The following is a 26,298-nucleotide window of genomic DNA, read 5'->3' on the forward strand; positions in this document are numbered from 1 at the left end:
GTAAGAAGTTTTAGGTTGTAGTTATTATAGGAGTTATAGGACTATTTCCCTCTATACTATTTGTATTTCATTAACTTTGACTATTAGATGTTCTTATAGGCACTTTAGTATTGCCAGTGTAACAGTATAGCTTCCGTCCCTCTCCTCGCTCCTCCCTGGGCTCGAACCAGCAACACAACGACAACAGCCACCATCGAAGCAGCGTTGCTCATGCAGAGCAAGGGGAACAACTACTAGAAGGCTCAGAGCGAGTGATGTTTGAAACGCTATTAGCGCGCGCTAACTAGCTAGCCATTTCACTTCGGTTACACCAGCCTCATCTCGGGAGTTGATAGGCTTTAAGTCATAAACAGCGCAATGCTTGGCGCACAAGGAAGAGCTGCTGGCAAAATGCATGAAAGTGCTGTTTGAATTCATGTTTAAGCGCCTGCTTCTGCTCAGTCAGATACTTAGCTACTTGTATGCTTGTATGCTCAGTCAAATTATATGCAACACAGGACACGCTAGATAATATCTAGTAATATCATCAACCATGTGTAGTTAACTAGTAATTATGATTGATTGTTTTTATAAGATAAGTTTAATGCTAGTTAGAAACTTACCTTGGCTTACTGCATTCGCGCGTAACAGGCAGTCTCCTTGTGGAGTGCAACGAGAGAGAGGCAGGTCATTATTGCGTTGGACTGTAAGGTTGCAAGATTGGATCCCCCGAGCTGACAAGATTGGATCCCCCGTTCAGTTCTGCCACTGAACGAGGCAGTTAACCCACCGTTCCTAGGCCGTCATTGAAAATAAGAATGTGTTCTTTAACTGACTTGCCTAGTTAAATAAAGGTATAATTTTTTTTTTTAAATATCGCCAAATCGGCGCCCAAAAATACAGATTTCCGATTGTTATGAAAACTTGAAATCGGCCCTAATTAATCGGCCATTCCGATTAATCGGTCGACCTCTAATACAGGGTACAGAATATACATGTATTTTACTATGATATTGCCCATTTCCCAAAGGTTTTAAAAAATCTGCAAAATTTAATCAAGGGTTATATTTTATGCATAGAATATACAATTATTCCGGGCATAGCAAATGAATGGCCATGCTCCATCAAGTCTTGTATGCTTTCTACCCTATGCATTTTAATAATCTGTCCACGCTAATAAAATGTAATTAAGCTCGCTTTTAACTCTCACCACAGTAAACTTTCCATGCCATTGCTTCCAAGTATACAGAAAACAAGGCTCAATGATACATTGAGAGGGAGGGAGAGAGAGAGAGAGGGAGAGCGAGTGAGAGAGAGAGAGAGAGAGAGAGAGGCAGAAAAGGTGTGAGAGAGAGTTAGAGGAGAAAGTTGGTGTTTGGAAATAGAATGTGCAAAAATACTCCCACTAGGGAAACAGACATGGTTTTGTTGATTGAAAGAGTAGAGAGTTTGTGAACTGTTTTATTGGTCTTTGCTGTTCACACGGGCGGTCTCTGGACAGCCTGGCCTGGCAGCAGACAGATGCACACTCTGACACACACACTATTTGAGGTACTCCTTTTGGCTAGCATGACTCATCATTTTACTCAGCTGCTTCCGTGCTGGAGCTCAAGTAAAGGTTTAAGTGAAGTGTGGGATTCAGGGCTAAAATCACAATTTAGAGTAATGACGCTATCCTCAACTGGATGGCCTTGAATGAAGACAGATCTCACTGTGTGCGTATTGTTAGACTCAGCTTCCACTGTTTGTTAATGTCCTGTGACTGCTGGCTCTTGTTTAACACAGACACACTGGCATTTCTATTGCATAGTTACGACAGGACCCATTCCTCCTGGAAAGCAGAATGGCATTAGTTGTCACCAAGGTTACACAGAATGGGGTTAGATGTTCCTCTGCACTTGACATCCACGCTCCCTCTCTACCTTTGGCTGAGTGGTACAGAGGACTGTGATGCAGTGGTCCTCGTGACTAGGGCTTGGGCTAGTGACTCAGACCTGAATGCATCCTCTCTCTCTGTCTCATGGGTGAGACAGTAAGACTCTAGGGATGTAATGATTAACCAATACGCATCAGTCCCCGGTTCAAATGTTTAAGATGCAAATGCATTCGGTTTGCGGGACCCCAAACGGATCCAAAATAAGCATGCATCGGAAAGAAACCGAATCAAACGTTACGAATCACCAGTTTATTAATGTTTTTTACTTCTATTGTTTTATTCCGAAAATAAATCAATTTTGTGACTGAATTGATGCGTCCTCTCCTTCAGTTCAGTAGCCCAGGGGTTCCAAAGTTTTCACTCACACCCCCCTTCCAGCATTGGGGAACATCCCACACCCCCGCTGCGCGAGCTTGTGCCATATGGGCGCAAGCACTGTTCATGACATAAATTGTTCACCTTTTGTTGGCAGAAAGAAAATGTTGCAGGTTTAATGCTTATTTCCTGCAATTATGCACATGTTGTCATGGGGTACATAGAAAATGTTGCAGGTTTAAAACAAATTTTCATGAAATTCTATGTATTTTGCCATGTTAAATGTGGATTCATGTGATATTTGAGTAACTCGAACATTACTACAAAATCTACGGGCTAAAAAGCCTAGCTAAAAAATGTTAGCTGACATGAGCTAGTTGATCTGGACATTTCTGACTAGTTATAAATAGCTCTCTGCGGTATACAATGACTGACATGAAACGAGGAATACTGATGTACTACTCAATTTAAAAATGTCACCTTGTGCGTTCTACTATTACAACGTTCAAGAGTAATTTAATGTACGCTACCAGTCAAAAGTTTGGATACACCTACTCATTCAAGGGTTTTTCTTTATTTTTACTATTTTCTACATTGTAGAATAACAGTGAAGACATCAAAACTATGAAATAACACATATGGAATCATGTATTAACCAAAAAAGTGTTAAACAAATCAAAATATATTTTATATTGTAGAATCTTCAAGTAGCCACCCTTTGCCACGATGACAGCTTTGCACACGCTTGACATTCTCTACTTTGAAGAATCTCAAATATAAAACATGTTTTAATTGTTTAACACTTTTTTGGTCATTACATGATTACATATGTGTTATTTCATGGTTTTGATGTCTTCACTATGCCCCATAAGGCAGTGCACAATTGGCCCAGCGTCATCTGGGTTAGGGTTTGGCTGGGGTAGGCCATCATTGTAAATAAGAATTTGTGCGCTGCCCTATGGGACTCCCAATCACGGCCGGTTGTGATAAAGCCTGGTTCGATTCCAGTCTATAGTCTATAGTGACGCCTCTAGCACTGAGATGCAGTGCCTTAGACCGATGCTCCACTCTGGAGCCCAAAATGTATAGAATTGTGTTATAAAACAGCAATTTTTGTCTCTGCACCATGCTAAAATGTGTTGAAATGCAGTAAGTTACCTGATATTTATTTTTAGGATGAAAAAACAATATAAACCACATGTGATAGTCCTGTCCTACTAATTTCTAACATGCTGACCGCACCACTTGCGTTGCAAAATAAATGTAAACGTACATGTTATTCAATTTTTGCACCCACACTGCTCGTGCGTGCCAATGAGCGTCTGATTTGCAAAGCGCTAAAATAGAAGTCAGTTCTATTTGTGAAGCTGAATGCGTTGCAAGTCCTGCCTCTTCCATCTCCTCATTGGTTTATAGAAGCAGATACCTTCTATAGGGAATAACCTCATTGGTTATTCCCCCGTGGGTGATTGAAAGATGAACTGAGTTCGGTCAGTAGTCATGGTAACTATGAAAGTTAGATGCCAATCGCCATATAAGTCCAAAGAAGAAAAAGCCTGGAAGGAGGAGAGATGACTAGAAAATATTTGGTTTACCATTTTATTTGTGGATTAATTGTCAGAGTAGAGGACCTTGTGCATTTCAGATAAAATAACAACTCACGGTTTATATCCTAGGACAAATTAGCTATCAACAGCAATCTAGCTAAATAGGACAAGTTAGTTAGCTAAATTGCCATAAATATTTAATGATTTTCGACCTGTCCCCAAATTAATATAATTGGTTATATACATGACCTGTGTGTCATGATCGCGTTTGATGTGGGGGGACAAAACCAATTTGCGCAAGATGGCGCACGCGCGCGGCCGGTTTAGGTTCGGTGTAATTGTAAATGTTGACATAGTACTATCTAGAAAAATCTGCAAAAATGACAAGTCGGGTGGTATCTGATAGTGGCATCTACCATAGTGGGGTGGTAGATGCTCAGTCTGACCTATGGCTCAGCTCAGGTGCCTACACACACCATTGACATTGACACACACACACACACACACACACACACACACACACACACACACACACACAGCTTAGAAAAGTAATCTCAGAACGATCCAGCTCAGAGAGGCCCAAGTCCTGAGCTTCCATCAGCGGCAGATATTAATTTAAAATGGAAAGTAATGTGTTCATTCAAAAAAATTGTGTGCATCGAATTGAACCGAATCGCATCAATTAGTTCCCCTAATCAAACCGAATCGTACACTGAATCGTTTCAGACTAAAAGGTATTGTTCCTGTATCGTATCAGAGCCCATGTATCTAGATGCGTATCAAATCATTCATGAAAGGAGAGATGCACATTCCTATAAGACTCCCACTCTATCTCGTGACTGGAAGTGCTCGGTCTTTCCCACTGTGCCTCTGCCCATCCCTCAGCCCTGGTTCCTCTAAGGGGGCAATGATGCCGAAATATCGTGTCTCACCCCCAGCGAGGGAGTCAGCGCAGTTTGCATGCCTGTGTGTGTGTGTGTGTGTGTGTGTGTGCCCTGTGCTCAGCTCTGCTCTCTCACTGCAGTCCACACAGCATGGTAGGCAGCCTGACAGGGACTGTGCAGGCAGGGATGGGAAAGCGTGTCACTGTGCTAGTTTATGAGAGTGCAGTCAAATCCTCTCCTACAGCCTCTCCAGGCCGCCAGCTGAGGTTTACAATGCTTAATTAAACACTTATTTAAAGTGGGCTGTCAAGAGTATTTGCTCATATGCAATCTCTGGCCAGACGCATACATGATCATGTACTGTGGCCCACGGGTTTAATAGCCCATGGAGTATTGTACAATTTGCAGTATGATTGCAAATGTTATCTCTTCTAATAGATTGCACAGTGACAGGCTGCAGATCAAGAGACTGTGGCCAGATCCATATTGAAACAGTGACTTTCATAATTTTTATGATTGTTCTGGGGGAACATCCTCTCTTTGGTAATGTGTAGCTCTTTGATTTGTAACACTTGATATGGACAAACCATATAAATAAGCTGCAACATACTGTGGATGTCGTTTCAAATGGCTGGGGAGGTAATGTTTCAGCCTCAATAGCTCAACTGCTAAACTTAAGTGGTATTGGAATGTGACCTGATTGTGCAAACCCATTAAACATGACTATAAACTATATTTAAAAGACGGCAGGTATGTGTGTGTTTACCCCTTCTCTGCCATGCTGCAGTCGGGCCGAGGTAAGGGTTTGGAGTGTGTGTAAGGGGGTGACAGTTTTGTGTTACTAGTCTGGGTCTGATATCTGAACCTGTGCTTTTGAAGTGAGGACCATGCAGGGAAAGTGGCCCACTAGACCACTGGTCAGATGACTTCCAGCATGTGGGGGATTAAGTCAAGTTGAGGTGTCAGGTGTGAGGGACAAGTTTAAAGTTTTATTAGTCGTATGTACAGGATACACCTGGTATACACCGTCCAATTAAATCCTTACTTGCAGGTTCCTTCTCGGCAATGGAACAGCAATAAGAAATAAGAAAAGATAAGAATACGACCATAAAGTACATGGCTCAGAATAGAATAAACATCTGAGCACAGTATAAAAAAACAAACCAAGGTTGAGCAGGAACCGGCAAGACTCGTGCCCTCCTCAGCGCTGCCATCTTACATTAAACTCGGAGGGATGGAGGTGACCTGGTCCACTGCATTTGCAACTGCTCATCAGGCTCTCACATTTGTCTGCATTAGAGGTCGACCGATTATGATTTTTCAACGCCGATACCGATGCTGATTATTAGAGGACCAAAAAAAGCCGATACCGATTAATCGGACGGTTTTTATATATATATTTGTAATAATGACAATTACAACAATTCTGAATGAACACTTTTATTTTAACTTAATATAATACATCAATAAAATCTATTTGGTCTCAAATAAATAATGAAACATGTTCAATTTGGTTTAAATAATGCAAAAACAAAGTGTTGGAGAAGAAAGTAAAAGTGCAATATTTGCCATGTAAAAGTTCCTTGCTCAGAACATGAGAACGTATGAAAGTAGGTGGTTCCTTTAAACATGAGTCTTCAATATTTCCAGGTAAGAAGTTTTAGGTTGTAATTATTATAGGAATTATAGGAATATTTCTCTCTATACCATTTGTATTTCATATAACTTTGACTATTGGATGTTCTTATAGGCACTATAGTATTGCCAGCCTAATCTCGGGAGTTGATAGGCTTGAAGTCATAAACAGCGCAATGCTTGAAGCACAGCGAAGAGCTGCTGGCAAATGCAGGAAAGTGCTGTTTGAATGAATGCTTACGAGCCTGCTGCTGCCTACCACCGCTCAGTCAGACTGCTCTATCAAATCATATACTTAATTATAATATAATAACACACAGAAATATGAGCCTTAGGTTATTAATATGGTCAAATCCGGAAACTATCATTTCGAAAACTTAACGTTTATTCGGAACTGTTCCGAATTTTATCGAATGGGTGTCATCCCTAAGTCTAAATATTGCTATTACATTGCACAACCTTCAATGTTATGTCATAATTATGTACAATTCTGGCAAATTAATTACGGTCTTTGTTAGGAAGAAATGGTCTTCACTCAGTTCGCAACGAGCCAGGCAGCCCAAACTGCTGCTTGCACAGAATGCAAGAGTTAAAAGAAATTCATGTTAGCAGGCAATATTAACTAAATATGCAGGGTTAAAAATATATACTTGTGTATTGATTTGAATAAAGGCATTGATGTTTATGGTAGGTACATTGGTGCAACAACTGTGCTTTTTTCATGAATGAGCTTGTTAAATCATCACGTTTGGTGAAGTAGGCTGTGATTCGATGATAAATTAACAGGCACTGCATCGATTATATGCAACAAGGACCAGCTAGATAAACTAGTAATATCATCAACCATGTGTAGTTAACTAGTGATTATGTTAAGATTGATTGTTTTTTATAAGATAAGTTTAATGCTAGCTAGCAACTTATCTTGACTCCTTGCTGCACTCGCATAACAGGTAGTCAGCGTGCCACAGTCTCCTCGTGGAGTGCAATGTAATCGGCCATAATCGGCGTCCAGAAATGCTGATTACCGATTGTTATGAAAACTTGAAATCGGCCCCAATTAATCGGCCATTCCAATTAATCGGTCGACCTCTAGTCTGCATATCTGAGAAAAATAAACTATGTGAAAAATAGACTAGAACTGAAAAGTGTACAGGATAGCATAATGTGTTCTGATGGACAGAAACTTGTGGGTGACTAAATTCAACAAGGTCCAGCCCCAGTGTTTTTTCCCAACACATTACATTTCAGAGCCAAGAAAATACTTCCTCCTCTTAACAACTTTTCTGGAGTTTACAGCGGGAAAATATACAATTAATCCCATTCTGAGAATGGTCTCATAACGGCCTTTTAAATGGTTTCAATAACCTCTGATTAACAGATACTGATCTTGAGTTGGGACTGACTTCCTCTCCTGCAGTTTAACCGTGAAAGTTCAGTTAACACAGAATGTGCATTTTTCTATCTGTTAAAAGATTGCGGCTGATATATTGTGATAGTCAAGTGGTTTACTACACTTGGATTTTTACTTTGTTTGAGGATAGCAATATGCTGTGCAATGGCCATGTCTTGATTTCACTCTTTCACAGGGTCACCTGTGTGTGTGTTTGTTTGTGTGTGTATGACTGTGTGTGGAAGACATTCATATGTAAGGTCAGGGCAAGGTTATCAATCATAACCATGAGCCGCTGGATTCCATTACACGCTGGAGATACGTGTGTTTACTCAGCAGTGTGAACAGTGCAAAGGGACAGGAAGAAGCACTTTATTCTATGTGTGCTTATCCCACTGTGAGGACAGTGGCCAGAGACAGCTGTTACACAACAATAGGAAATGACTCCTGTCATGGTTGGCATTTTATTAATTTCCCCCATACTCTCTGTTCAAATGAATTTGGACAAATATGAAGATTGTTTTAGATAAAAATACAGTCAAAAGGAATGTCAGTGTAATGCACCTTAATTCACCTTTATTGCTTATTAAGTGATAGCCCATCACAACATATGGATCAGGCTTAGCAGGATGCACAGATCCGCGATGGCTTACCTTTGAAGCAGATCTACTCAAGCCTTTTCCAAGGAAATGATTGGAATTCCTGGTGCTTAACACAGTTAATGACTATAACAAGTGTGTGAGAAAGGAGGGAGTAGGAGTCTCTTTCTCCTGCTCTCTCTTTCCCCATTTGTTGGCATTATGTGGGAGAAGAGGATGTGGTGTTATGTTGGTTTGAGAACAGAGATGTCGCGACATGTTCAAGTGGAGGATTGTCACAGGTTTACTAATACTATTAGACATTCTGCTAGTGTGGTCTTTTGTCAATCAATCAATCAATCAATCAGATGTATTTATAAAGCCGTTTTTACATCAGTGGTTTTCACAAAGTGCTTATACAGAAACTGAGCCTAATACCCCAAAGAGCAAGCAATGCAGATGTAATTGCCACAATAGCGTTCCAAAATAATTAAATTCACCTTCTCCTTTTATCGCCGACGGGTTTTACATCAAGAGCAAGGCCTCAGATAGTCTTGCCTGGCAGAAACCCGATCTCCTCCGTTGCCACAATATCCACCACTGCCCCTGTTCCTGTCTCTTCCCCACCAGACTCCCCCTGATTCTATTAATGCCTCCAACAGGAAGTGAGGCCAAGAGTTTCTCTTTACTTAACAAACAAATTAGTCTTTGTGTTTGACTTGCTCCACCCCTCCTCCCCTCTCTCTGGCTGGTCGAGGAGCAGGGAAATTCTCAATGAAACAAAGAGGACACGCAGCTTGGTGGCTCAGAAGTGGATCCCCAGAGCTTTAGTGTCGATAGGAGAAAGCAAATACTATTTTTAACGGGAGTAATCATTTCCGTTCTAAATTTGAAAAAAGTCTACCACACTGACAGGAGAAAATAAAGTCCATTCATCCTGATAAACAATGTGCTCACTATTTTTGGCAGGATAGATTGAAAAAGGAACTTCAAGCAGGATATTTTGTCATTACTGAAGTTGAATCTCTTTTAGGCTAGCCTACTGCTAGAAATAATTTGAGAGTAAATGTTTGGTCTGTGGTGCAGTATGTGTTCTATGGATTCATTCATATGAAAGTAGAGATGGCATCTTTTGGCTTCCATTCAATTTCAATAAAATTCTAATCTAAGTAGCAGTAGATCAACATGATTCAACTGGGAAGCTTTTGTTATGGTCATTAATATGAGGTTAGATACAGTTTAGCTCATTGTTCAACTTTGTGGAAATTAGCAGAAAACATAGCGTCAATTAAATGGTGTGTTGACATGGATCAGGGCCGGTCGGTTTAAAGCAGGACTATTTGTCACTGCACAGGCCCTGTGACGCTGACACTCATTGAGAGGGTGTCCTAAGCCTCTGTAAGAACATTACAGGTTTAGCCAAAGGAGCTCATATGTCAAGACATTTCTCCTACTGATTACTTCACCTTCCAAGTAGCATTTCAAACCTCTTGTAGATCTGTCGGGTTTTCTATGTTTTTTTTGTAGTGTTTACATTTTTTATATCACACATTACTGCCTTGACCAATACCTGCCTTGACCAATACCTGCCTTGGACAGGGAGTTGGTAATGAGTGTAGCAGGTCTCCCTCCTACTGTTAAAGGGCATATGTTAATACTGCTTGTTTTGTTTTGCCTTTGTACTACAGTCCTGAGAATCTTAACACATTCCATGGTATGTCATGGCTACAATGTAGCTCTGCTTCCCTGGTGTGAATGGACTGTTAGAAGAAATCATTATTACATCATTACATACTGTACGTATCAATACACCCAGAGGAGATGGCCTGCTCCAAGTGTTACAGTGAAAGGATTATCTTGGGTTTATAGGGAGACAGGGGCCAAGCAACAGCCAATACAGGTAGATGTGGGACATATAGTTTAGTTTACATTCTGACAGTACATTTAGTGTTATCCATGAAACACTTAGATAAACAGGGACTGGGTTTTATTTGGTTTGTTATCATAGCAGTCTTTCAGTGGTGATATCCCATTTTGTATGCTTGTATCCATTCCCACTTGGAGTAATTGACAGACACAATTAAAAGCAGAGATGATTGTCATTAATGAATAATAGATCAAGGTGTCTGTGTGTATGAGTGTGTGTGTATGAGAGAGATAGTCAACTTCGGGGACTTTGGTTTCGTGTGTTGCTTTTTGTGTGCTGAGCTAAGATGGATGGGATCTTTTTAAACACGGGTTATCCCGGTAAAGGAGAGGAACCTAGGATCCCAGATCTTACCAAAATATATAGCAATAGAATCTCAAAATATTGACCCTTGTCATTGAGAGAGAGAACTTCCTACGCCTGCTCAGAATGAAGAGCACACTCACCTCAGATGACCCTGTCTGTTTGTCTCTCTCTTCTGTCACAGTGAAATTAATAGTTATATCCATAAAAGAAAAGCAAAAATAAACTTTTGTACATGAAGAGAACACCATAACATAAGACATCCTGTTTTAAGCACTTTCAAGTCCAGATATTTTCAGAGATGATCTCAAGAAGATTAGATTACATCCTATTAATGGCTGCTGTGCTTGTTATTTTGGTGCTGTCATCTTACAGTATGTCTGGGACTGGCTGACAGTGAACCTTTAAGCCAGGTCACTACCTGAAAATACTTGAAATTGGATTTACATGATAGACATGGTAAACAGATTAACACAATGAATCGGTATGTAGACAAATTGATAAATACATTCTAAAATCAAATTAAATGGTACATTTTATTTAGGTACATTGAATAAAGGAAAAACAAATTCTGTGTTTTAAAATGATAAACTAATATGTGTAATAATTATGTCATGTGTGATTTTTCTTTCTCTTTCTCTCTCCAGTCTGTGGTCCAAGTATTGACATACGTAATGACATCAGTGAGTTCAAGCGTCTGGAGAACTGCACGGTGGTGGAAGGCTTCCTGCAGATACTCCTCATCGGAGACAAGACCAACAACCTCAACCAGGAGCTCTTCCGCTCCCTCAGCTTCCCCAAGCTGACCGTCATCACCGACTACCTGCTCCTGTTCCGGGTCTCCGGCCTGGACAGCCTCAGCACGCTCTTCCCCAACCTCAACGTCATTCACGGACGCAACCTCTTCTACAACTATGCCCTGGTTATTTTTGAGATGACCAGTCTGAAGGACATCGGCCTGTACAACCTGAGGAACATCACGCGAGGGGCCATCCGGATCGAGAAGAACCCGGAGCTCTGCTACCTGGACTCTGTGGACTGGTCTCTCATCATGGACGCAGAGTTCAACAACTTCATTGCGGGGAACAAGCAATCCAAGGAGTGTGGTGATGTGTGTCCAGGCATCACGGAGGACAACGCTCAGTGCATCAAGACCAGCTTTAACGGCAACTTTAACTCTCGCTGCTGGACATCCAACCACTGCCAGAAAGGTAAGGAGCTCTGAGCTTTTCTCTTTACAGTGTGGGCAGCAGAGACCCAGTCAGGGTCACAGAGGACAGCCTGTTCACAGAGCTCCTGTTTATTGCTAGCTATTTTTTTTACGATATTTGTTTACACCTGCAGAAAATGAGATTTAAAAAAAATATTCTTTTAAGGTTTTAAGGTAGATTATTTCCCAAATACCTGAGATATTTGTCTATCCCACTTGTGATGCAAGTCTTGCATAGGTCTCTGACATCGGTAGGTGGGTTCCAGTCTCGCAAACATTCTCAAATTGTGCATTTCTTCCCCAGTGAACAAATCCCATGAATCTATGCAGTGTTTTCCCTTCATATTCAGCAGGGAGAAGGATTGTCCCCTGTCCAGTAAAAACCTTTCCTCTCTATTTATTATGGAGGCCTTTTCTTTAGATCAACCTATTTGCTGACAGAACTAAGGATGGGTGCATTATACAGCTCTTGGTATTAAATACATGTTGAGTTGAGGTTACTTTTGCTCTTCCTGTCTGGACCATATCAGGTCAATATTTACTATATCTACCTGATGTGATGAATAAGTTATGACACACCACACTACACTAACACTAAGTATTTAAAGGCTATGAAAAATGAAGGATACGTTTCAGGTAGCCTCTTTATAGTTATATTATTAAGATGTATATCTGTCTATTACTCACAGATATAATATTTGAATTTAGTAAATAAATATAATTAATGTCTGGTTGTAAGACTTTAACAGCTAACAATTGACTTATTTAGGACTGGACTCCTTAATTGGTGAAACTAACACGCCTGTTTGGGATATTGCAACAAGAAAGATGTTTCTACAAACAACAAACAGTCATCATTGCACACACGATAGGACAGCAAAATATGCGCTGCAATGCTCCTCTTCTTTCTTTTCATCAACACAACAATAACAAAGACACTGGGCGAACAGTGGTGCTGTTTACCCTAATGCAGATTCCATCTTTAAGGGCATGGCATAGTGGAAAAGGTTGTTATGTTGTCTTTCTTAGGCATAGTGGGTGTTGTTGTTGATGTTGATGTGTGGGTGAGAGGGTGACAGCATTGACCAAACAGACTCCCACCATAACGTATTTATTTGTTTTGTCCAGACTATTAGTGAGAGCTTGAGTGAGACGGCGCCTGTTCAAAGCCTGTTTAGAGTGTCTCTCTGTGTGGACAGTTTCTGCAGAATCTCCCAGGTCCAAATCAAAGGGGTTCAGATAAATTTGCCAGGTGAAGAAGATGAGGTCGACCTTGACTCCCAAAAGGTTGGGAGGAAAACAGGGCTTCTAGGCTGCTACTCCTCCTGCCTGCCTGTCTGCTCCCATTTCCACTCATCAACATGGAATAATGGTGGGAAAATGTCCCTTCAGCCCTGGCCTTTTGAAGACCTGTCTACAACTCCCATGGATAACTGGTAGTTCTAAACATCTCCCCTTCCCTTCAGACCCAGAAAACAAATAGAGGAAATCAACCTCTAGCGACTTCCTTAGTGACCATTTATGTTTCTATAAACAAGGAATTGTCTTTATTGTTGTGATTATTGTTCTTTGAATGCAGAATTAAATTATTCAGGATGTTGAAGTTATTTGTTGGGCCTCTGGTGTAGCTAACTGTATGTTACAGTATAGACAGTCGTGACTGGCCGTTATGGACAAACAGTTGAAGTCGGAAGTTTACATACACTTAGGTTGGAGTCATTTAAACTTGTTTTTCAACCAATCCACACATTTCTTGTTAACAAACTATAGTGTTGGCAAGTCGGTTAGGACATCTACTTTGTGCATGACACAAGTCATTTTTCCAACAATTGTTTACAGACAGATTATTTCACTTATAATTCACTGTATCACAATTCCAGTGGGTCAGAAGTTTACATACACTAAGTTGACTGTGCTTTTAAACAGCTTGGAAAATTCCAGAAAATTATGTCATGGCTTTAGAAGCTTCTGATAGGCTAATTAACACAATTTGAGTCAATTGGAGGTGTATCTGTGGATGTATTTCAAGGCCTACCATCAAACTCAGTTACTCTTTGCTTGATATCATGGCAAAATCAAAAGAAATCAGCCAAGACCTCAGAAATAAATTGTAGACCTCCACAAGTCTGGTTCATCCTTGGGATTCATTTTCAAACACCTGAAGGTTCCACGTTCATCTGTACAAACAATTGTGCGCAAGTATAAACACCATGGGACCACGCAGCCGTCATACCGCTCAGGAAGGAGACGCATTCTGTCTCCTAAGAGTTGAACGTACTTTGGTGTGAAAAGTGCAAATCAATCACAGAACAACAGCAAAGGACCTTGTGAAGATGCTGGAGGAAACCGGTACAAAAGTATCTATATCCATAGTAAAACGAGTCCTATATCGTCATAACCTGTAAGGCCACTCAGCAAGGAAGAAGCCACTGCTCCAAAACCGCCATCAAAAAGACAGACTATGGTTTGCAACTGCACATGGGGACAAAAATCATACTTTTTTTGAGAAATATCCTCTGGTCTGATGAAACAAAAATATAAATGTTTGGCCATAATGACCATTGTTATGTTTGGAGGAAAAAGGAGGAGGCTTGCAAGCCAAATAACACCATCCCAACCGTGGCAGAATCATGTTGTGGGGGTGCTTTGCTGCAAGGAGGGACTGGTGCACTTCACAAAATAGATGGCATAAATGAGGAAGAAAAATGATCTGGATATATTGAAGAAACATCTCAAGACATCAGTCAGGAAGTTAAATATTGGTCGCAAATGGGTCTTCTAAATGGACAATGACCCCAGGCATACTTCCAAAGTTGTGGGAAAATGGATTAAGGACAACAAAGTCAATGTATTGGAGTGGCCATCACAAAGCCCTGACCTCAATCCCATAGAATATTTGTGGGCAGAACTGAAAAAGCATGTGTGAGCAAGGAGGCCTACAAACCTGACTGAGTTCCACCGACTCTGTCAGGAGGAATGGGCCAAAATTCACCCAATTTATTGTGGGAAGCTTGTGGAAGGCTACACGAAACGTTTGACCCAAGTTCAACAATTTAAAGGCATCATCAGATTTCATTTTTGGCTGTAATAACATGGAAACAATGTTGATGCAACCAGTTTTTGTGCGGTGGTCTATGCGGAACGAACATCCCTGATGTACAAAGATTTGCTTGTGCTTTACCTGATGTTGGTTGGAACCAATGGCCAACATCTTTGTTTTTCATAAGATTTGTAACAGAAAGTAGACAAAGGGCATTTTTGATTTGCTCTCACAGATCAATTTTCCCACCTTAAAGCAGGATAAATCCTCTGAGCTTTGTGGTCTCAACTCTGAAGGTAAAGGCTATCAGAGATAGACTGTGTTGTGATATCACGATAGAATGGCTTATTTAGAGGGTGTGTGATTGTGGTTTAGTGGTTATACTGCTAGATTTGTAGGCTCAAGTCTCACCCATACAATGGTCAAGTCTCTGAGTCTAGCAGAGATGAGACTTTCTCTGGCCCTCTGAAGGGTAGATACTCCACTCTGCATAATTGCCTTGTTTTTCTCCAGTACAGATGTTTCTTCAAGGGCATGCAGTGCAGTGGTTTCCTAGTCAATCCAGACCAGTCCTCTACTCTGAATGCCTCTCTTTAATTACAGTACGTGACTAGGAGATGCTTTTTGCTAGTAGGACTAGTTTAGCCTCCGGCGGATGTTTTTTGGAGCACTATTGTTTGTCAGGTCAAACAGGCCTTTACTCTATACTTGCCTTGCCTTGCCTGCTTGTATATACACCCTGTGTACAGATTTAAACAACACCAACCTTCATAATGTTAGATTAAAAGGAACAGATAGCCTCAGAGATGCGCATGAAAATAGCAACACATGACAGGTTAATTCCTGGCTCTATGGCTGGGCGTGGATAGGATAGGATAGGGTTACCTGGCTGGTATTTGGCTCTTTGTCCGGGATAAGGCAGAGCCGGGCCGTGGAGATTACTGAGTTCTCTTTAGTAGTAGGCTGCGGTGTGTGGCGAGGCGCTAACGGAGGGCTTATATGAGGAGGGGGTTGAGGGAAAAATGTCACAGAAATGTCAAGTGCACATGCACAATGGCAGGTTCTCACTAACACCCCGGAGGAGGCATAACACAGCCCAGCGCCCTCCTCCTCCAATGTTCCCCCTTTCCCTCCTTCCCTCCCTCCTTCCCTTCAACAGGTTTGGTCCAGACGTCTTCTTTTATTGCCCTTCTTGATAGTTTTACCAGTAATTTCCCTTCTCTCTTCTGCCAGCCTTATCAGAGGCTGTTAACAGCTTTGACTGTGCGATATCTCTTGACTGTTTACACACTCCAGCCACCATACAGTGCAGTTGAGTGGTTTGGCTGGCCATGGCCCTGTGACACTGCGTGTTGTCGGTGTGTGTTTTGGGTTTTGTGACTGAGCGTGCTCTCTGGCCTGCTTCAAATGGGCCCCTCAGGTCGCTCTGTTCCAGACAAGCATGTCTTCCTACCCCAGAGGAGAAGGGAGCAAAGCCAGCCAATGGGAGAGAGACAGGCATCATACAGGCAGGTAGGCAGGCTGTCCCAACTAGAGCTGTTGCGGTGACCGTATTACCGCCACACAGGCGGTCATGAGTCATGAAGGCAGTCAAATTCTACATGACCGTTTAATCACAGTAATTAGGCTTCTCAAAACTCTGATGCTGCTGATTGTCATTAGTAGCCTACCAAACTTGCTAACTGCCTGGTACTCAACACTCTATTGTCCCTCTAATCACTCTGACAACAATGAAAATGTAATCGGAAATCTAATAAAATACTTCACGAGAGCCCATGAGTTCATGTTACGCAACATTTCTATAGGCTATGCAATTGCGTGATAAAACAGAGTGATTATGATCCCATAAGCTTTCTATAGACTAGGCCTACTATATTTATTTCTAAACTTTCCTAATATTAAGCACATTGTTTATCTTTACAACAGGAGTATAGCCTACCTGGCTGGCATGAAAATGAACCACAGGAAAAGCGTCCTTCATTTGCTAGGGGGCAGTATTTTGACATCTGGATGAAAAGCGTGCCCAAAGTAAACGGCCTGTTACTCAGGCCCAGAAGCTAGGATATTCATATGGTAGATTTGCATAGAAAACACTCTAAAGTTTCTAAAACTGTTCAAATAATGTCTGTGAGTATAACAGAACTGATATGGCAGGCGAAACCCCGAGGACAACCCCCCCCCCAAAAAAAGAATTCACCTTACCACTTTTTTCAATGGCTATTACTTTAATTATAAGGCCAAGTCCTCCCAGATTGCAGTTCCTAGGGCTTCCACTAGATGTCAACAGTCTTTAGAAAGAGTTTCAGGCTGGTTTTTGGAAAAATTACACAGGAATTGTAGTTTTTCTAGGTGGCTCACATTTTGGCTGCAGTGTTTCCAAGCGAGTGGAAGAAATCGCGTTATTTGATATTTTCCTCCGGTAAAGACAATAACGATTCTCCGTCTTAACTTTTATCGTTTATTTGTCTATTAGGATACCTAAGGTTTGATTATAAACGCTGTTTGACTCGCTTGGAAAAGTTTATTAGTAACGTTTGGGATTCATTTTGTATGCATCTTGATGGAGGGAAAATGGGTGGATTATTGAATGAAGCGCGCCAGCTAAACTGAGTTTTTATGGATATAAAGAAGGACAATATCGAACAAAAGGACAATTTGCGATGTAACTGGGACCTTTTGGAGTGCCAACAGAAGAAGATCATCAAAGGTAAGACATTTTTTACATCGCTATTTCTGACTTTTGTGTCGCACCTGCCTTCTTGAAATATGATTTTCATGTGTTTGTATGCGGGGCGCTGTCCTCAGATAATCGCATGGTTTGCTTTCGCCGTAAAGCCTTTTTGAAAAATCGGACACGGCGGCTGGATTAACAAGAAGTTAAGCTTTATTGTGATGTATAACACATATATTTTCAAGAATGTTAAATATTTGAATTTAGTATTTTTGAATTTCGCGCTTTGCAATTTCACTGGATGTTGGCCAGGTGGGATGCTACCGTCCATTCAAAATCATAACAAATTTCACACATATATTATTTAGTATATGGAAAGACAAGATTAAATCCAGAATAGTCTGATGGATGACAATATTAGCCTATCACTTGTGAGTTATATATTATCACTTGTGAATGATGCCCAGCATAAGAAACAACATTTTTTTGTGACTTTTTCAAATCTTAGTCACACACCTCATGTAGCCTAGCCCATAGGCCTATATGTTTTAATGAGGTTTGTATCAAAACTAAAGTGACCAAATAACTTCTTAACATTAAGCACGTTAATCCGCTTTACAAGTGGTGTAGAGCCTAAATAAGCAGTGCGTGAGTTTCAAGTTTGAGGAAGATAATTTAACAATAAAAATGCTCCTTTATAATAAAAGCATTACACACATAATCACATTTGCGGTATCTTTTGATAATGGTGTTTTCTCACTCATCGAACATTCGCTGTTATACTGCCCTAACAAGCAACAAGGCAGTAACTGCTCATTTGGTCGAAAAATGAGATAATGTAATTTCTGCTACATTAAATACATGCTTAATCATGTGGACAAGTATCCTGCCTCTATTGTATTTTGGAGCAAATGGTGGACATGTTAGCAGTAACTGCATAAAGTTACTGTGAAACCAAGGTTAATAAAAGCCATATTTCTCAGTTCCATGATATGAGCAGTTACTGCCTTTTTGCTTGGTAGGGCAGTATAGCCTGCTGCCATGTGCGGATTGCTGTGCTTATAATGTGAAGAAATAGCCAAATAGTTATCAATATTTTAAGCAAAACGTTCTGATCAGCCACATTGAATAAAACATGTTTTTTTTATGCCCGTGGTTGTATTCATTTTGGATTTATTGCATTTACATTTACATTTAAGTCATTTAGCAGACGCTCTTATCCAGAGCGACTTACAAATTGGTGCGTTCACCTTATGACATCCAGTGGAACAGCCACTTTACAATAGTGCATCTAAATCTTTTAAGGGGGGTGAGAAGGATTACTTTATCCTATCCTAGGTATTCCTTAAAGAGGTGGGGTTTCAGGTGTCTCCGGAAGGTGGTGATTGACTCCGCTGTCCTGGCGTCGTGAGGGAGTTTGTTCCACCATTGGGGGGCCAGAGCAGCGAACAGTTTTGACTGGGCTGAGCACCGCACAACTGTTCCAGACTATGTTTGGGATATTTATTTCTCACACAGGATAAAATAGGTTGACGTTTGTACTATGGGGGATAGTAGATTGACATAGGCTAGTACTTTTGCTGTTTGTTAGGCGTACTTATCTTGTTGGCTGATGGAAAGTAAATGTGGACAGTTCTTCCAATATCTTCAATATGCACCTCGGAATTGGATAAGGACGCGCACAGTTTCGTCCCCGATGTGTCTGTCTTCACTTGTAGCCTGTGAGATAGACCCGATCATGTGACGGAGAGCCATGTGAGTGAGAGGCGCTTCAGATTGTGCAGCACTCAGGGAGAAGTGCACAACACAGCACTCCGGGCCGCAAAAGGCATGGATTTTCTTTAGGGTGCATTACGGCCACAGAGGGGATGCCGCCATAAAATTCGATGTGTACAGCCTTTGCAAAAAAACATGACAGAGCTCATACCTTTCAAGTTACTTTTTTCAAATCATCATTAGAATCTCATCATGCAGCCTTACAATGTATTAAAAATCTAAACATATTGTATTCTTCATACTATAAAATAAAATAATGCCACAGAATTTTAAGAAAATCTTGTCTGCTAAATTAACTAGTGTAGCCCACAGCCATTTAGCATAGCCACATCAGAAACTAACTCCAGAGTATGCCATTATTTTCTTCTGAAATAGAATACATTTTCTTCATATCATGCTTCTTTAGACCTGTCTAAAATACATAATGGATTTATTGTGAAGGTGAAGGTGTACATGGATTTATTATACTTTTAAAAATGTAAATGTTCCAAAGGTCTGCATCAGTGGAAGCCAGGAGATGCTACATGTGTTTATGTTAATTAACTGTCAATTACTGTGAGACCGACAGTTTGACAATCACCGGCGGATGAAATTTTGTGACTGCCACAGCCCTAGTCCCAACCAGCGTTGCTCTATAAGGGTAGGTCACACCACACAGCTCTGGAGAAAACTACTGAGTAACAGTAACAAGACACTCCTCGTCTGACCTCACATATCTAACATATTTGTGTTTGAATAATTACTTAAAGATTGCTCAGCTCCAATGAAACTCTGTTGTCTGGTTTCTTAACCACACTGCCCTTGACTTACATATTATTATGCAATAATGCCCGTGGAGGTGTGGTATATGGCCAATATACCACGGGCTAAGGACTATTCATAAGCATGATGCAACGCGGAGTGCCTGGACACAGCCCTTAGCCGTGGTATATTGACAATATACCACAAACCCTCTAGGTGCCTTGTTGCTATTATAAACTGGTTACCAACGTAATTAGAGCAGTAAAAATACATGTTTTTTCATACCCGTGGTATTCGATCTCATATACCAAGGCTGTCAGCCAATCAGCATTCAGGGCTCAAACTACCCAGGTTATAGCACCTGATAACACCCTATTGGTTTGTATCTTTCACTTTTTCCAAATGTGTCAACTGTCCAAGGCAGCTGGTTTGTGATTTGTGACAAATCATCTGTGTGTCTACATGTTTCTACTATGCCCCGTTAGTCTGCATCTTGCAAGACTGGTTGTGTGTTTTCCTCAGTCTACGTAGTAGTAAAACTAGGCACTTGCCTTTCCTCGTTTGATGAGAAGGTTGATAAAGGGTCTTTGTGTGAGTTGATATGAGGGTGGGTCTTGGGGAGTAACTGTGGTATTAACTCAACTAGTGTTGTTGTGTCAGTGTTAGGGTCAAGGTTGGAGTGACTGGTCACAGAGGAAAAAATCAAATGGCAGATTTTACAGTTTCAAAACATCATCATTTCTAAACAAAATACCTTTTGGGGGGATTCTAATGAGGCTACAATGTTTGTTGGTTCATTGTTTGAACAGTCACTGAGATTATATTTGGTTATCAATTAAAAATAGGCTACTTTGATGCATGGGCTATATAGATCAGCTTAAGGAACCAAGCGAGTTGGTGGTAAAATACAGCGTCATTGCCTACACAACAACTGCCTCCACGGCTGCGCAAACAATTATACGGTGCGTTCCAAATGTAATAGCACACAGGAGTACATAGAATGTTTGCACGTACTACAAGTAGCCACCCCTTTTGTGACGAAAAACGACATTGCAACACTGCGCTACGCCCCCATACTTCCGTCTCCATAGGGTATAAATACTCCTTAACAGAGTAACAGACACTCATCCTCATCTGACCTCACATAGCTAACTTTTCCCTTAAACGTGTTTGAATATTTACTTACAATATGCTCAGCTTCAATGAAATTCTGGTGTCTGGTTTCTTACATCTGGCCCTTGACTTTCATATAACACTTGATAACAAACACCCTGTTGGTTTGTATCTTTTACTTTGCTCCAAATGTGTCAACTGTCCAAGGCAGCTGGTTTGTGATTTGTGATAAATCATCCCTGCATGTGTGTCTACACGTTTTTACTATGCCCCGTTAGTCAGCACCTTGCAAGACTGGTTTTGTGTTTTCCTCAGTCTACATAGTAGTAAAATAAAAACGGTGTCAACTTTTTAGCACTTGCGTTAATAAAGGGTCTTTGTGTGAGTTGATATGAGGGTGGGTCTGTAAGAGTAACTGTGGTATTAACTCAACTAGTGTTGTGTCAGTGTTAGGGTCAAGGTTGGAAAGGGAAATTCCTAGACAATTGTACATCTGAATGCATTCAACTGAAGTGTCTTCTGCATCTCTGAATCAGAGAGGTGCGGGGGTTGCTTTAATCAACATCCATGTCAGCGGCGCCCGGGGAACAGTTGGTTAGCTGCCTTGCTCAGGGGCAGAACAAAATATTTTTACCTTGTCAGCTCAGGGATTCGATCCAAAAACCTTTCGGTTACTGGCCCAACGCTCCTACCAACCAACCAGGCTACCTGCCTCCCCTAGTGACTAGTGTTGAAAAATGTATATATTACACATTTAACCAAAGTAATGCGTTAATTTACAAAATGACTTTGCATGGAAAGGAATGCCTTATATTACTCGTTATATTACTTTGCCTTACTTTCATGAAATAAATCTCAAACCTCACCTTTTTGACTGTCTGAAGGAGTGAGGCGTGCCACACACACTCTATCAACGATAGGCTACTTACTAACTCAGGTTTGATCACTAGTTTCTCTTTCCATCTGTGGTGCTGCTTTCCTGTGCTAGTCAAGAAGTGCTGCACAATCATATGGGCTGCATAATTAGACATACTGTACCAGTCAAACGTATTAACCAAAAAAGTGTTAAAAAATCTAAATATATAATATTTTAGATTCTTCAAAGTAGCCACCCTTCGCCTTGATGACAGCTTTGCACACTCTTGGCATTCTCTCAACCAGCTTCATGAGGAATGCTTTCCCAACAGTCTTGAAGGAGTTCCCACATATGCTGAGTATTTGATGGCTGCTTTTCCTTTGCCTTTGCTCTGCAGTTCAACTCATCCCAAACCAGCTCAATTGGGTTGAGGTCGGCTGATTGTGGAGGCCAGATCATCTGATGCAGCACTCCATCACTCTCCTTCTTGGTCAAATAGCCCTTACACAGCCTGGAGGTGTGTTTTGGGTCATTGTCCTGTTGAGAAACAAATGATAGTCCGACTAAGTGCAAACCAGATGGGATGGCGTATCACTGCAGAATGCTGTGGTAGCCATGCTGGTTAAGTGTGCCTTGAATTCTAAATAAATCACAGACAGTGTCACCAACAAAGCACCATCACACCTCCTCCTCCATGCTTCACGGTGGGAACCACACATGCGGAGATCATCCATTCACCTACTCTGCGTCTCACAAAGACACGGCGGTTGGAACCAAAAATCTCAAATTTAGACTCATCAGACAAAAGCATAGTTTTCCTCCAGTCTAATGTCCATTTCTAGTGTTTCTTGGCCCAAGCAAGTCTCTTCTTCTTATTGGTGTCCTTTAGTGGTGGTTTATTTGTAGCAATTTGACCATGAAGGCCTGATTTAAGCAGTGTCCTCTGAACAGTTGATGTTGAGATGTGTCTGTTACTTGAACTCTGTGAAGCATTTATTTGGGCTGCAATCTGAGGCTTGTAACTCTAATGAACTTATCCTCTGCAGCAGAGGTAACTCTGGGTCTTCTTTTCCTGTGGCAGTCCTCATGAGAGCCAGTTTCATCATAGCGCTTGATGGTTTTTGCGACCGCACTTGAAGAAACTTCAAAAGTTCTTGAAATGTAACGGATTGACTGACCTTCATGTCTTAAAGTAAAGATGGACTGTCGTTTCTCTTTGCGTATTTGAGCTGTTCTTGCCATTATATGGACTTGGTCTTTTACCAAATAGGGGTATCTTCTGTATACCCGCCCTACCTTGTCACAACACAACTGATTGGCTCAAACGCATTAAGAGGGAAAGAAATTCCACAAATGAACTTTTAACAAAGCACACCTGTTAACTAGTTGCTCCTACCCTCTACTTTTTTGAACATTTTGTTAAAAATCGCGCAACATTTCAGCGCCCTGCTACTCATGCCAGGAATATAGTACGTTCATATGGTTAGAATGTGTGGATAGAAAACACTCGGACGTTTTTAAAACTGGTTAAATCAGGACTGTGGCTATAACATAACGTGCGTTACATCGGAAAGCGCAGGAAAACCTGATCACAGAAAATGGAAATAAATATCCTTGCGCCACTTCCAGCAATTGTTCACAGTGAGCCGAATTAGATAAGACCGAGGATTCAACTCCCACAGCATCCCCATGTTGTCTAGAGTCTTGTGAATTGAATCATCTTTGATTCTTGGTTGAACCGAATCAGGGGAACCACTTACCTCCAGTCTCCGCCCAGATCATTTGGAAGAGCTCTCTCGTGAAATTTTTTCCAAGATGACAGCTAATGATTTTTACATCGCCTCCTGATGATTTTTATCGCTTATTAACGTTTACTAATACCTAAAGTAGCATTACAAACGTATTTCGAAGTGTTTTGTGAAAGTTTATCGTCTACTTTTTGAATTTTAAAAAATGACGTTACGTTGTGAAATCGCTGTTTTTTTCGTTTATCACACAGTCTACATATAACGATATCTTGGCTTTATATGGCCCGATTTAATCGAAATAAAGACCCAATAGTGTTTATGGGACATCTAGGAGTGCCAACAAAGAAGATGGTGAAAGGTAATGACTGTTTTCTATTTTATTGTGCTGTTTGTGTAACGCCGAAATGCTAATTATTTTGTTTACGTCCCCTGCTGTGCTTTTGTGTTGTAGTGTATTGGTGCATGCTATCAGATAATAGCTTCTCATGCTGTCGCCGAAAAGCATTTTAAAAATCTGACTTGTTGCCTGGATTCACAACGAGTGTAGCTTTAATTCGATACCCTGCCTGTGTATTTTAATGAACGTTTGAGTTTTAACTAATACTATTAGCATTTAGCGTAGCACATTTGCATTTCCAGAGCTCTAGTTGGGACGCAAGCGTCCCGAGTAGAGGGAAGAGGTTAATTGAAAGGCATTCCAGGTGACTACCTCATTTGGCTGTTGAGAGAATGCCAAGAGTGTGCAAAGCTGTCATAAATGCAAAGGTTTTGATTTGTTTAACACTTTTTTGGTTACTACGTGATTCCATATGTGTTATATATATATATATTTCAAAATCTTTCTCTCGAGCCTCCAGTTCTGGTTAGACCGCACGTACACGGACCCATAAAGATGTATAGATGGCATACTTGCCACTATACGGGGCTTTGCTATCAAAGAAGTGATCAATGGCAAAGATCAGATGTGCACCCTCTATACATTTTTATGGACAGCAGCTGTCATGACATTTCTCCAAACACTCTTTCTCCTCTCGCTTGAGAACTAAATGAGGAAGCAAGTCGAGATTGGATCCTGGACACATGCACCCGGTAGAGATATGATTCTGAAAGTAACACACGTGTTACTTAACAAAGTAACTATAATTATATTACCCAGTTTTCAAAAGTAACGCAATAAATTACTAGTTACTCATAAAAAAATCATCCGATTACATTACGTGTCACTTTTGTAACAGGTTACCCCCAACACTGGGAGTGACTGGTCACACAGGGCTGATCACAGCATATCCCAGCCCTGAACCCCTACAGAACCCAGAGGAACATCATTAGGAGCCTTGGCAGTTGGCACCATTGCTCTCTGCTCTCTCCTGCTCTGGGAGACTTAATCTATTTACTCCCTGGATGCCAGAGACACACTTGACATCACTGCTCTGTGTGATCTGACCTGAACTAGGCCTATGGTACAGAGGACAGACTGTGGGTGTCATTGGTTAAGGATTTTAAATTAAATGTTTAGCTTGTGGGATCTGATACATTTAACCTACCTCTACAGCAGACCTAGAGTGTGTACTGGACAGGAGTTGGGAAAGGGGCTTGTGACTGTCTCTTTAAGTGAGTATATAAGTTAGGAATTCCTGCTGGGTAAGTCATTGCAGCTCTGAGAGGATAAAGAGGGGAAACACACAGAACAGCCTGTATGTAAAGAGGCCATGTGGTATGGTGGATAAAGAATGTTTGTGAAAAACCAAGAGATCACTGAATGGAAGTATGGATGATGATGGGGGTGGCAGAGACAGGCGCTGGGAATGTGTTTGTGTGTGTGCACAGCGTTAGGTGGACTGTGTTATGCGATCGGTTGTCTTGTTTTTGTTTAACCAACGTAATACCAGACCTTTGCTTCGACATGCAGGGAAGGCTTTTCAATTTTTAATGGCTTCTCTGAGGCTTATCAAAGGGCCGTGGTGAGGGACAGAAAGCAGGAAGGGCTCCAGTTTCAGCAGCCTCGCCTGCCCTGGCCTCCAAGAGGCCTGTGCTTTCCTGGGGGTACGGTATTGTTGCTGGTGACTCACTGCCTGGATCCATCTCCCTGCGCCAGGCCTGCCTGGCTCTGCTCAGGCAGTGTGCCACAGTGACGACAGAGCCATGCCACTCTGTTGATCAACCTCACACCGTGAACACTCCCTCTCTCTCTACTCCCTCCTCCCCCACAGTAAAGACGGCATAATCAAATCCATCATCTTATTCTCCACTGCCCTCAGCCCTGCAGCATTCTCAATGGGTCACGACAGTGAAAGAGGGAAAAGCCATGGGAAACTGGGTCTGCACTATACACATTAGCTAGCTAGCCTAACCGCCATGTTTGTGTTGTGCCTCAAGGCCCTACCCACTAGTTTATCTGAGAGCAGTACAACAAAGCATTACAGGAGAGATTCCCCATATGGAATCTATCCCCGATAGGTGTGAGAAGGGGGGTATTAATCAACACGTGAGACACAGTCCTCCTGTTCAGTTAACCCTGGGTCTACTACTGCTGTGTCTGCCACTACGCCCTTGTCTTTATTATTTTCCCAGAGGACTGAGCACGGTTGATTCCTGTTGCTACTACATGGTGCCATTGAAAATAAATACATAGAGAAGGTAGACAAGCCC

At 41.3% G+C, this 26,298-nt stretch overlaps 1 protein-coding gene across 1 annotated transcript in view; it reads left to right on the top strand.

The window, feature by feature from the left end:
• The window catches only part of LOC115109402 (insulin-like growth factor 1 receptor), a 163,898-nt gene that overhangs the window by 7,877 nt on the left and 129,723 nt on the right, over positions 1–26,298 (top strand). Inside the window, exon 2 of the mRNA XM_029634246.2 lies at positions 11,142–11,705. Coding sequence (XP_029490106.2) covers positions 11,142–11,705 — 564 coding nt within the window. The remainder of the gene's footprint in view (positions 1–11,141; positions 11,706–26,298) is intronic.

The sequence above is a fragment of the Oncorhynchus nerka genome, linkage group LG25 (genome assembly GCF_034236695.1).
Source record: "Oncorhynchus nerka isolate Pitt River linkage group LG25, Oner_Uvic_2.0, whole genome shotgun sequence".
NCBI classification, from domain to species: Eukaryota; Metazoa; Chordata; class Actinopteri; order Salmoniformes; family Salmonidae; genus Oncorhynchus; species Oncorhynchus nerka.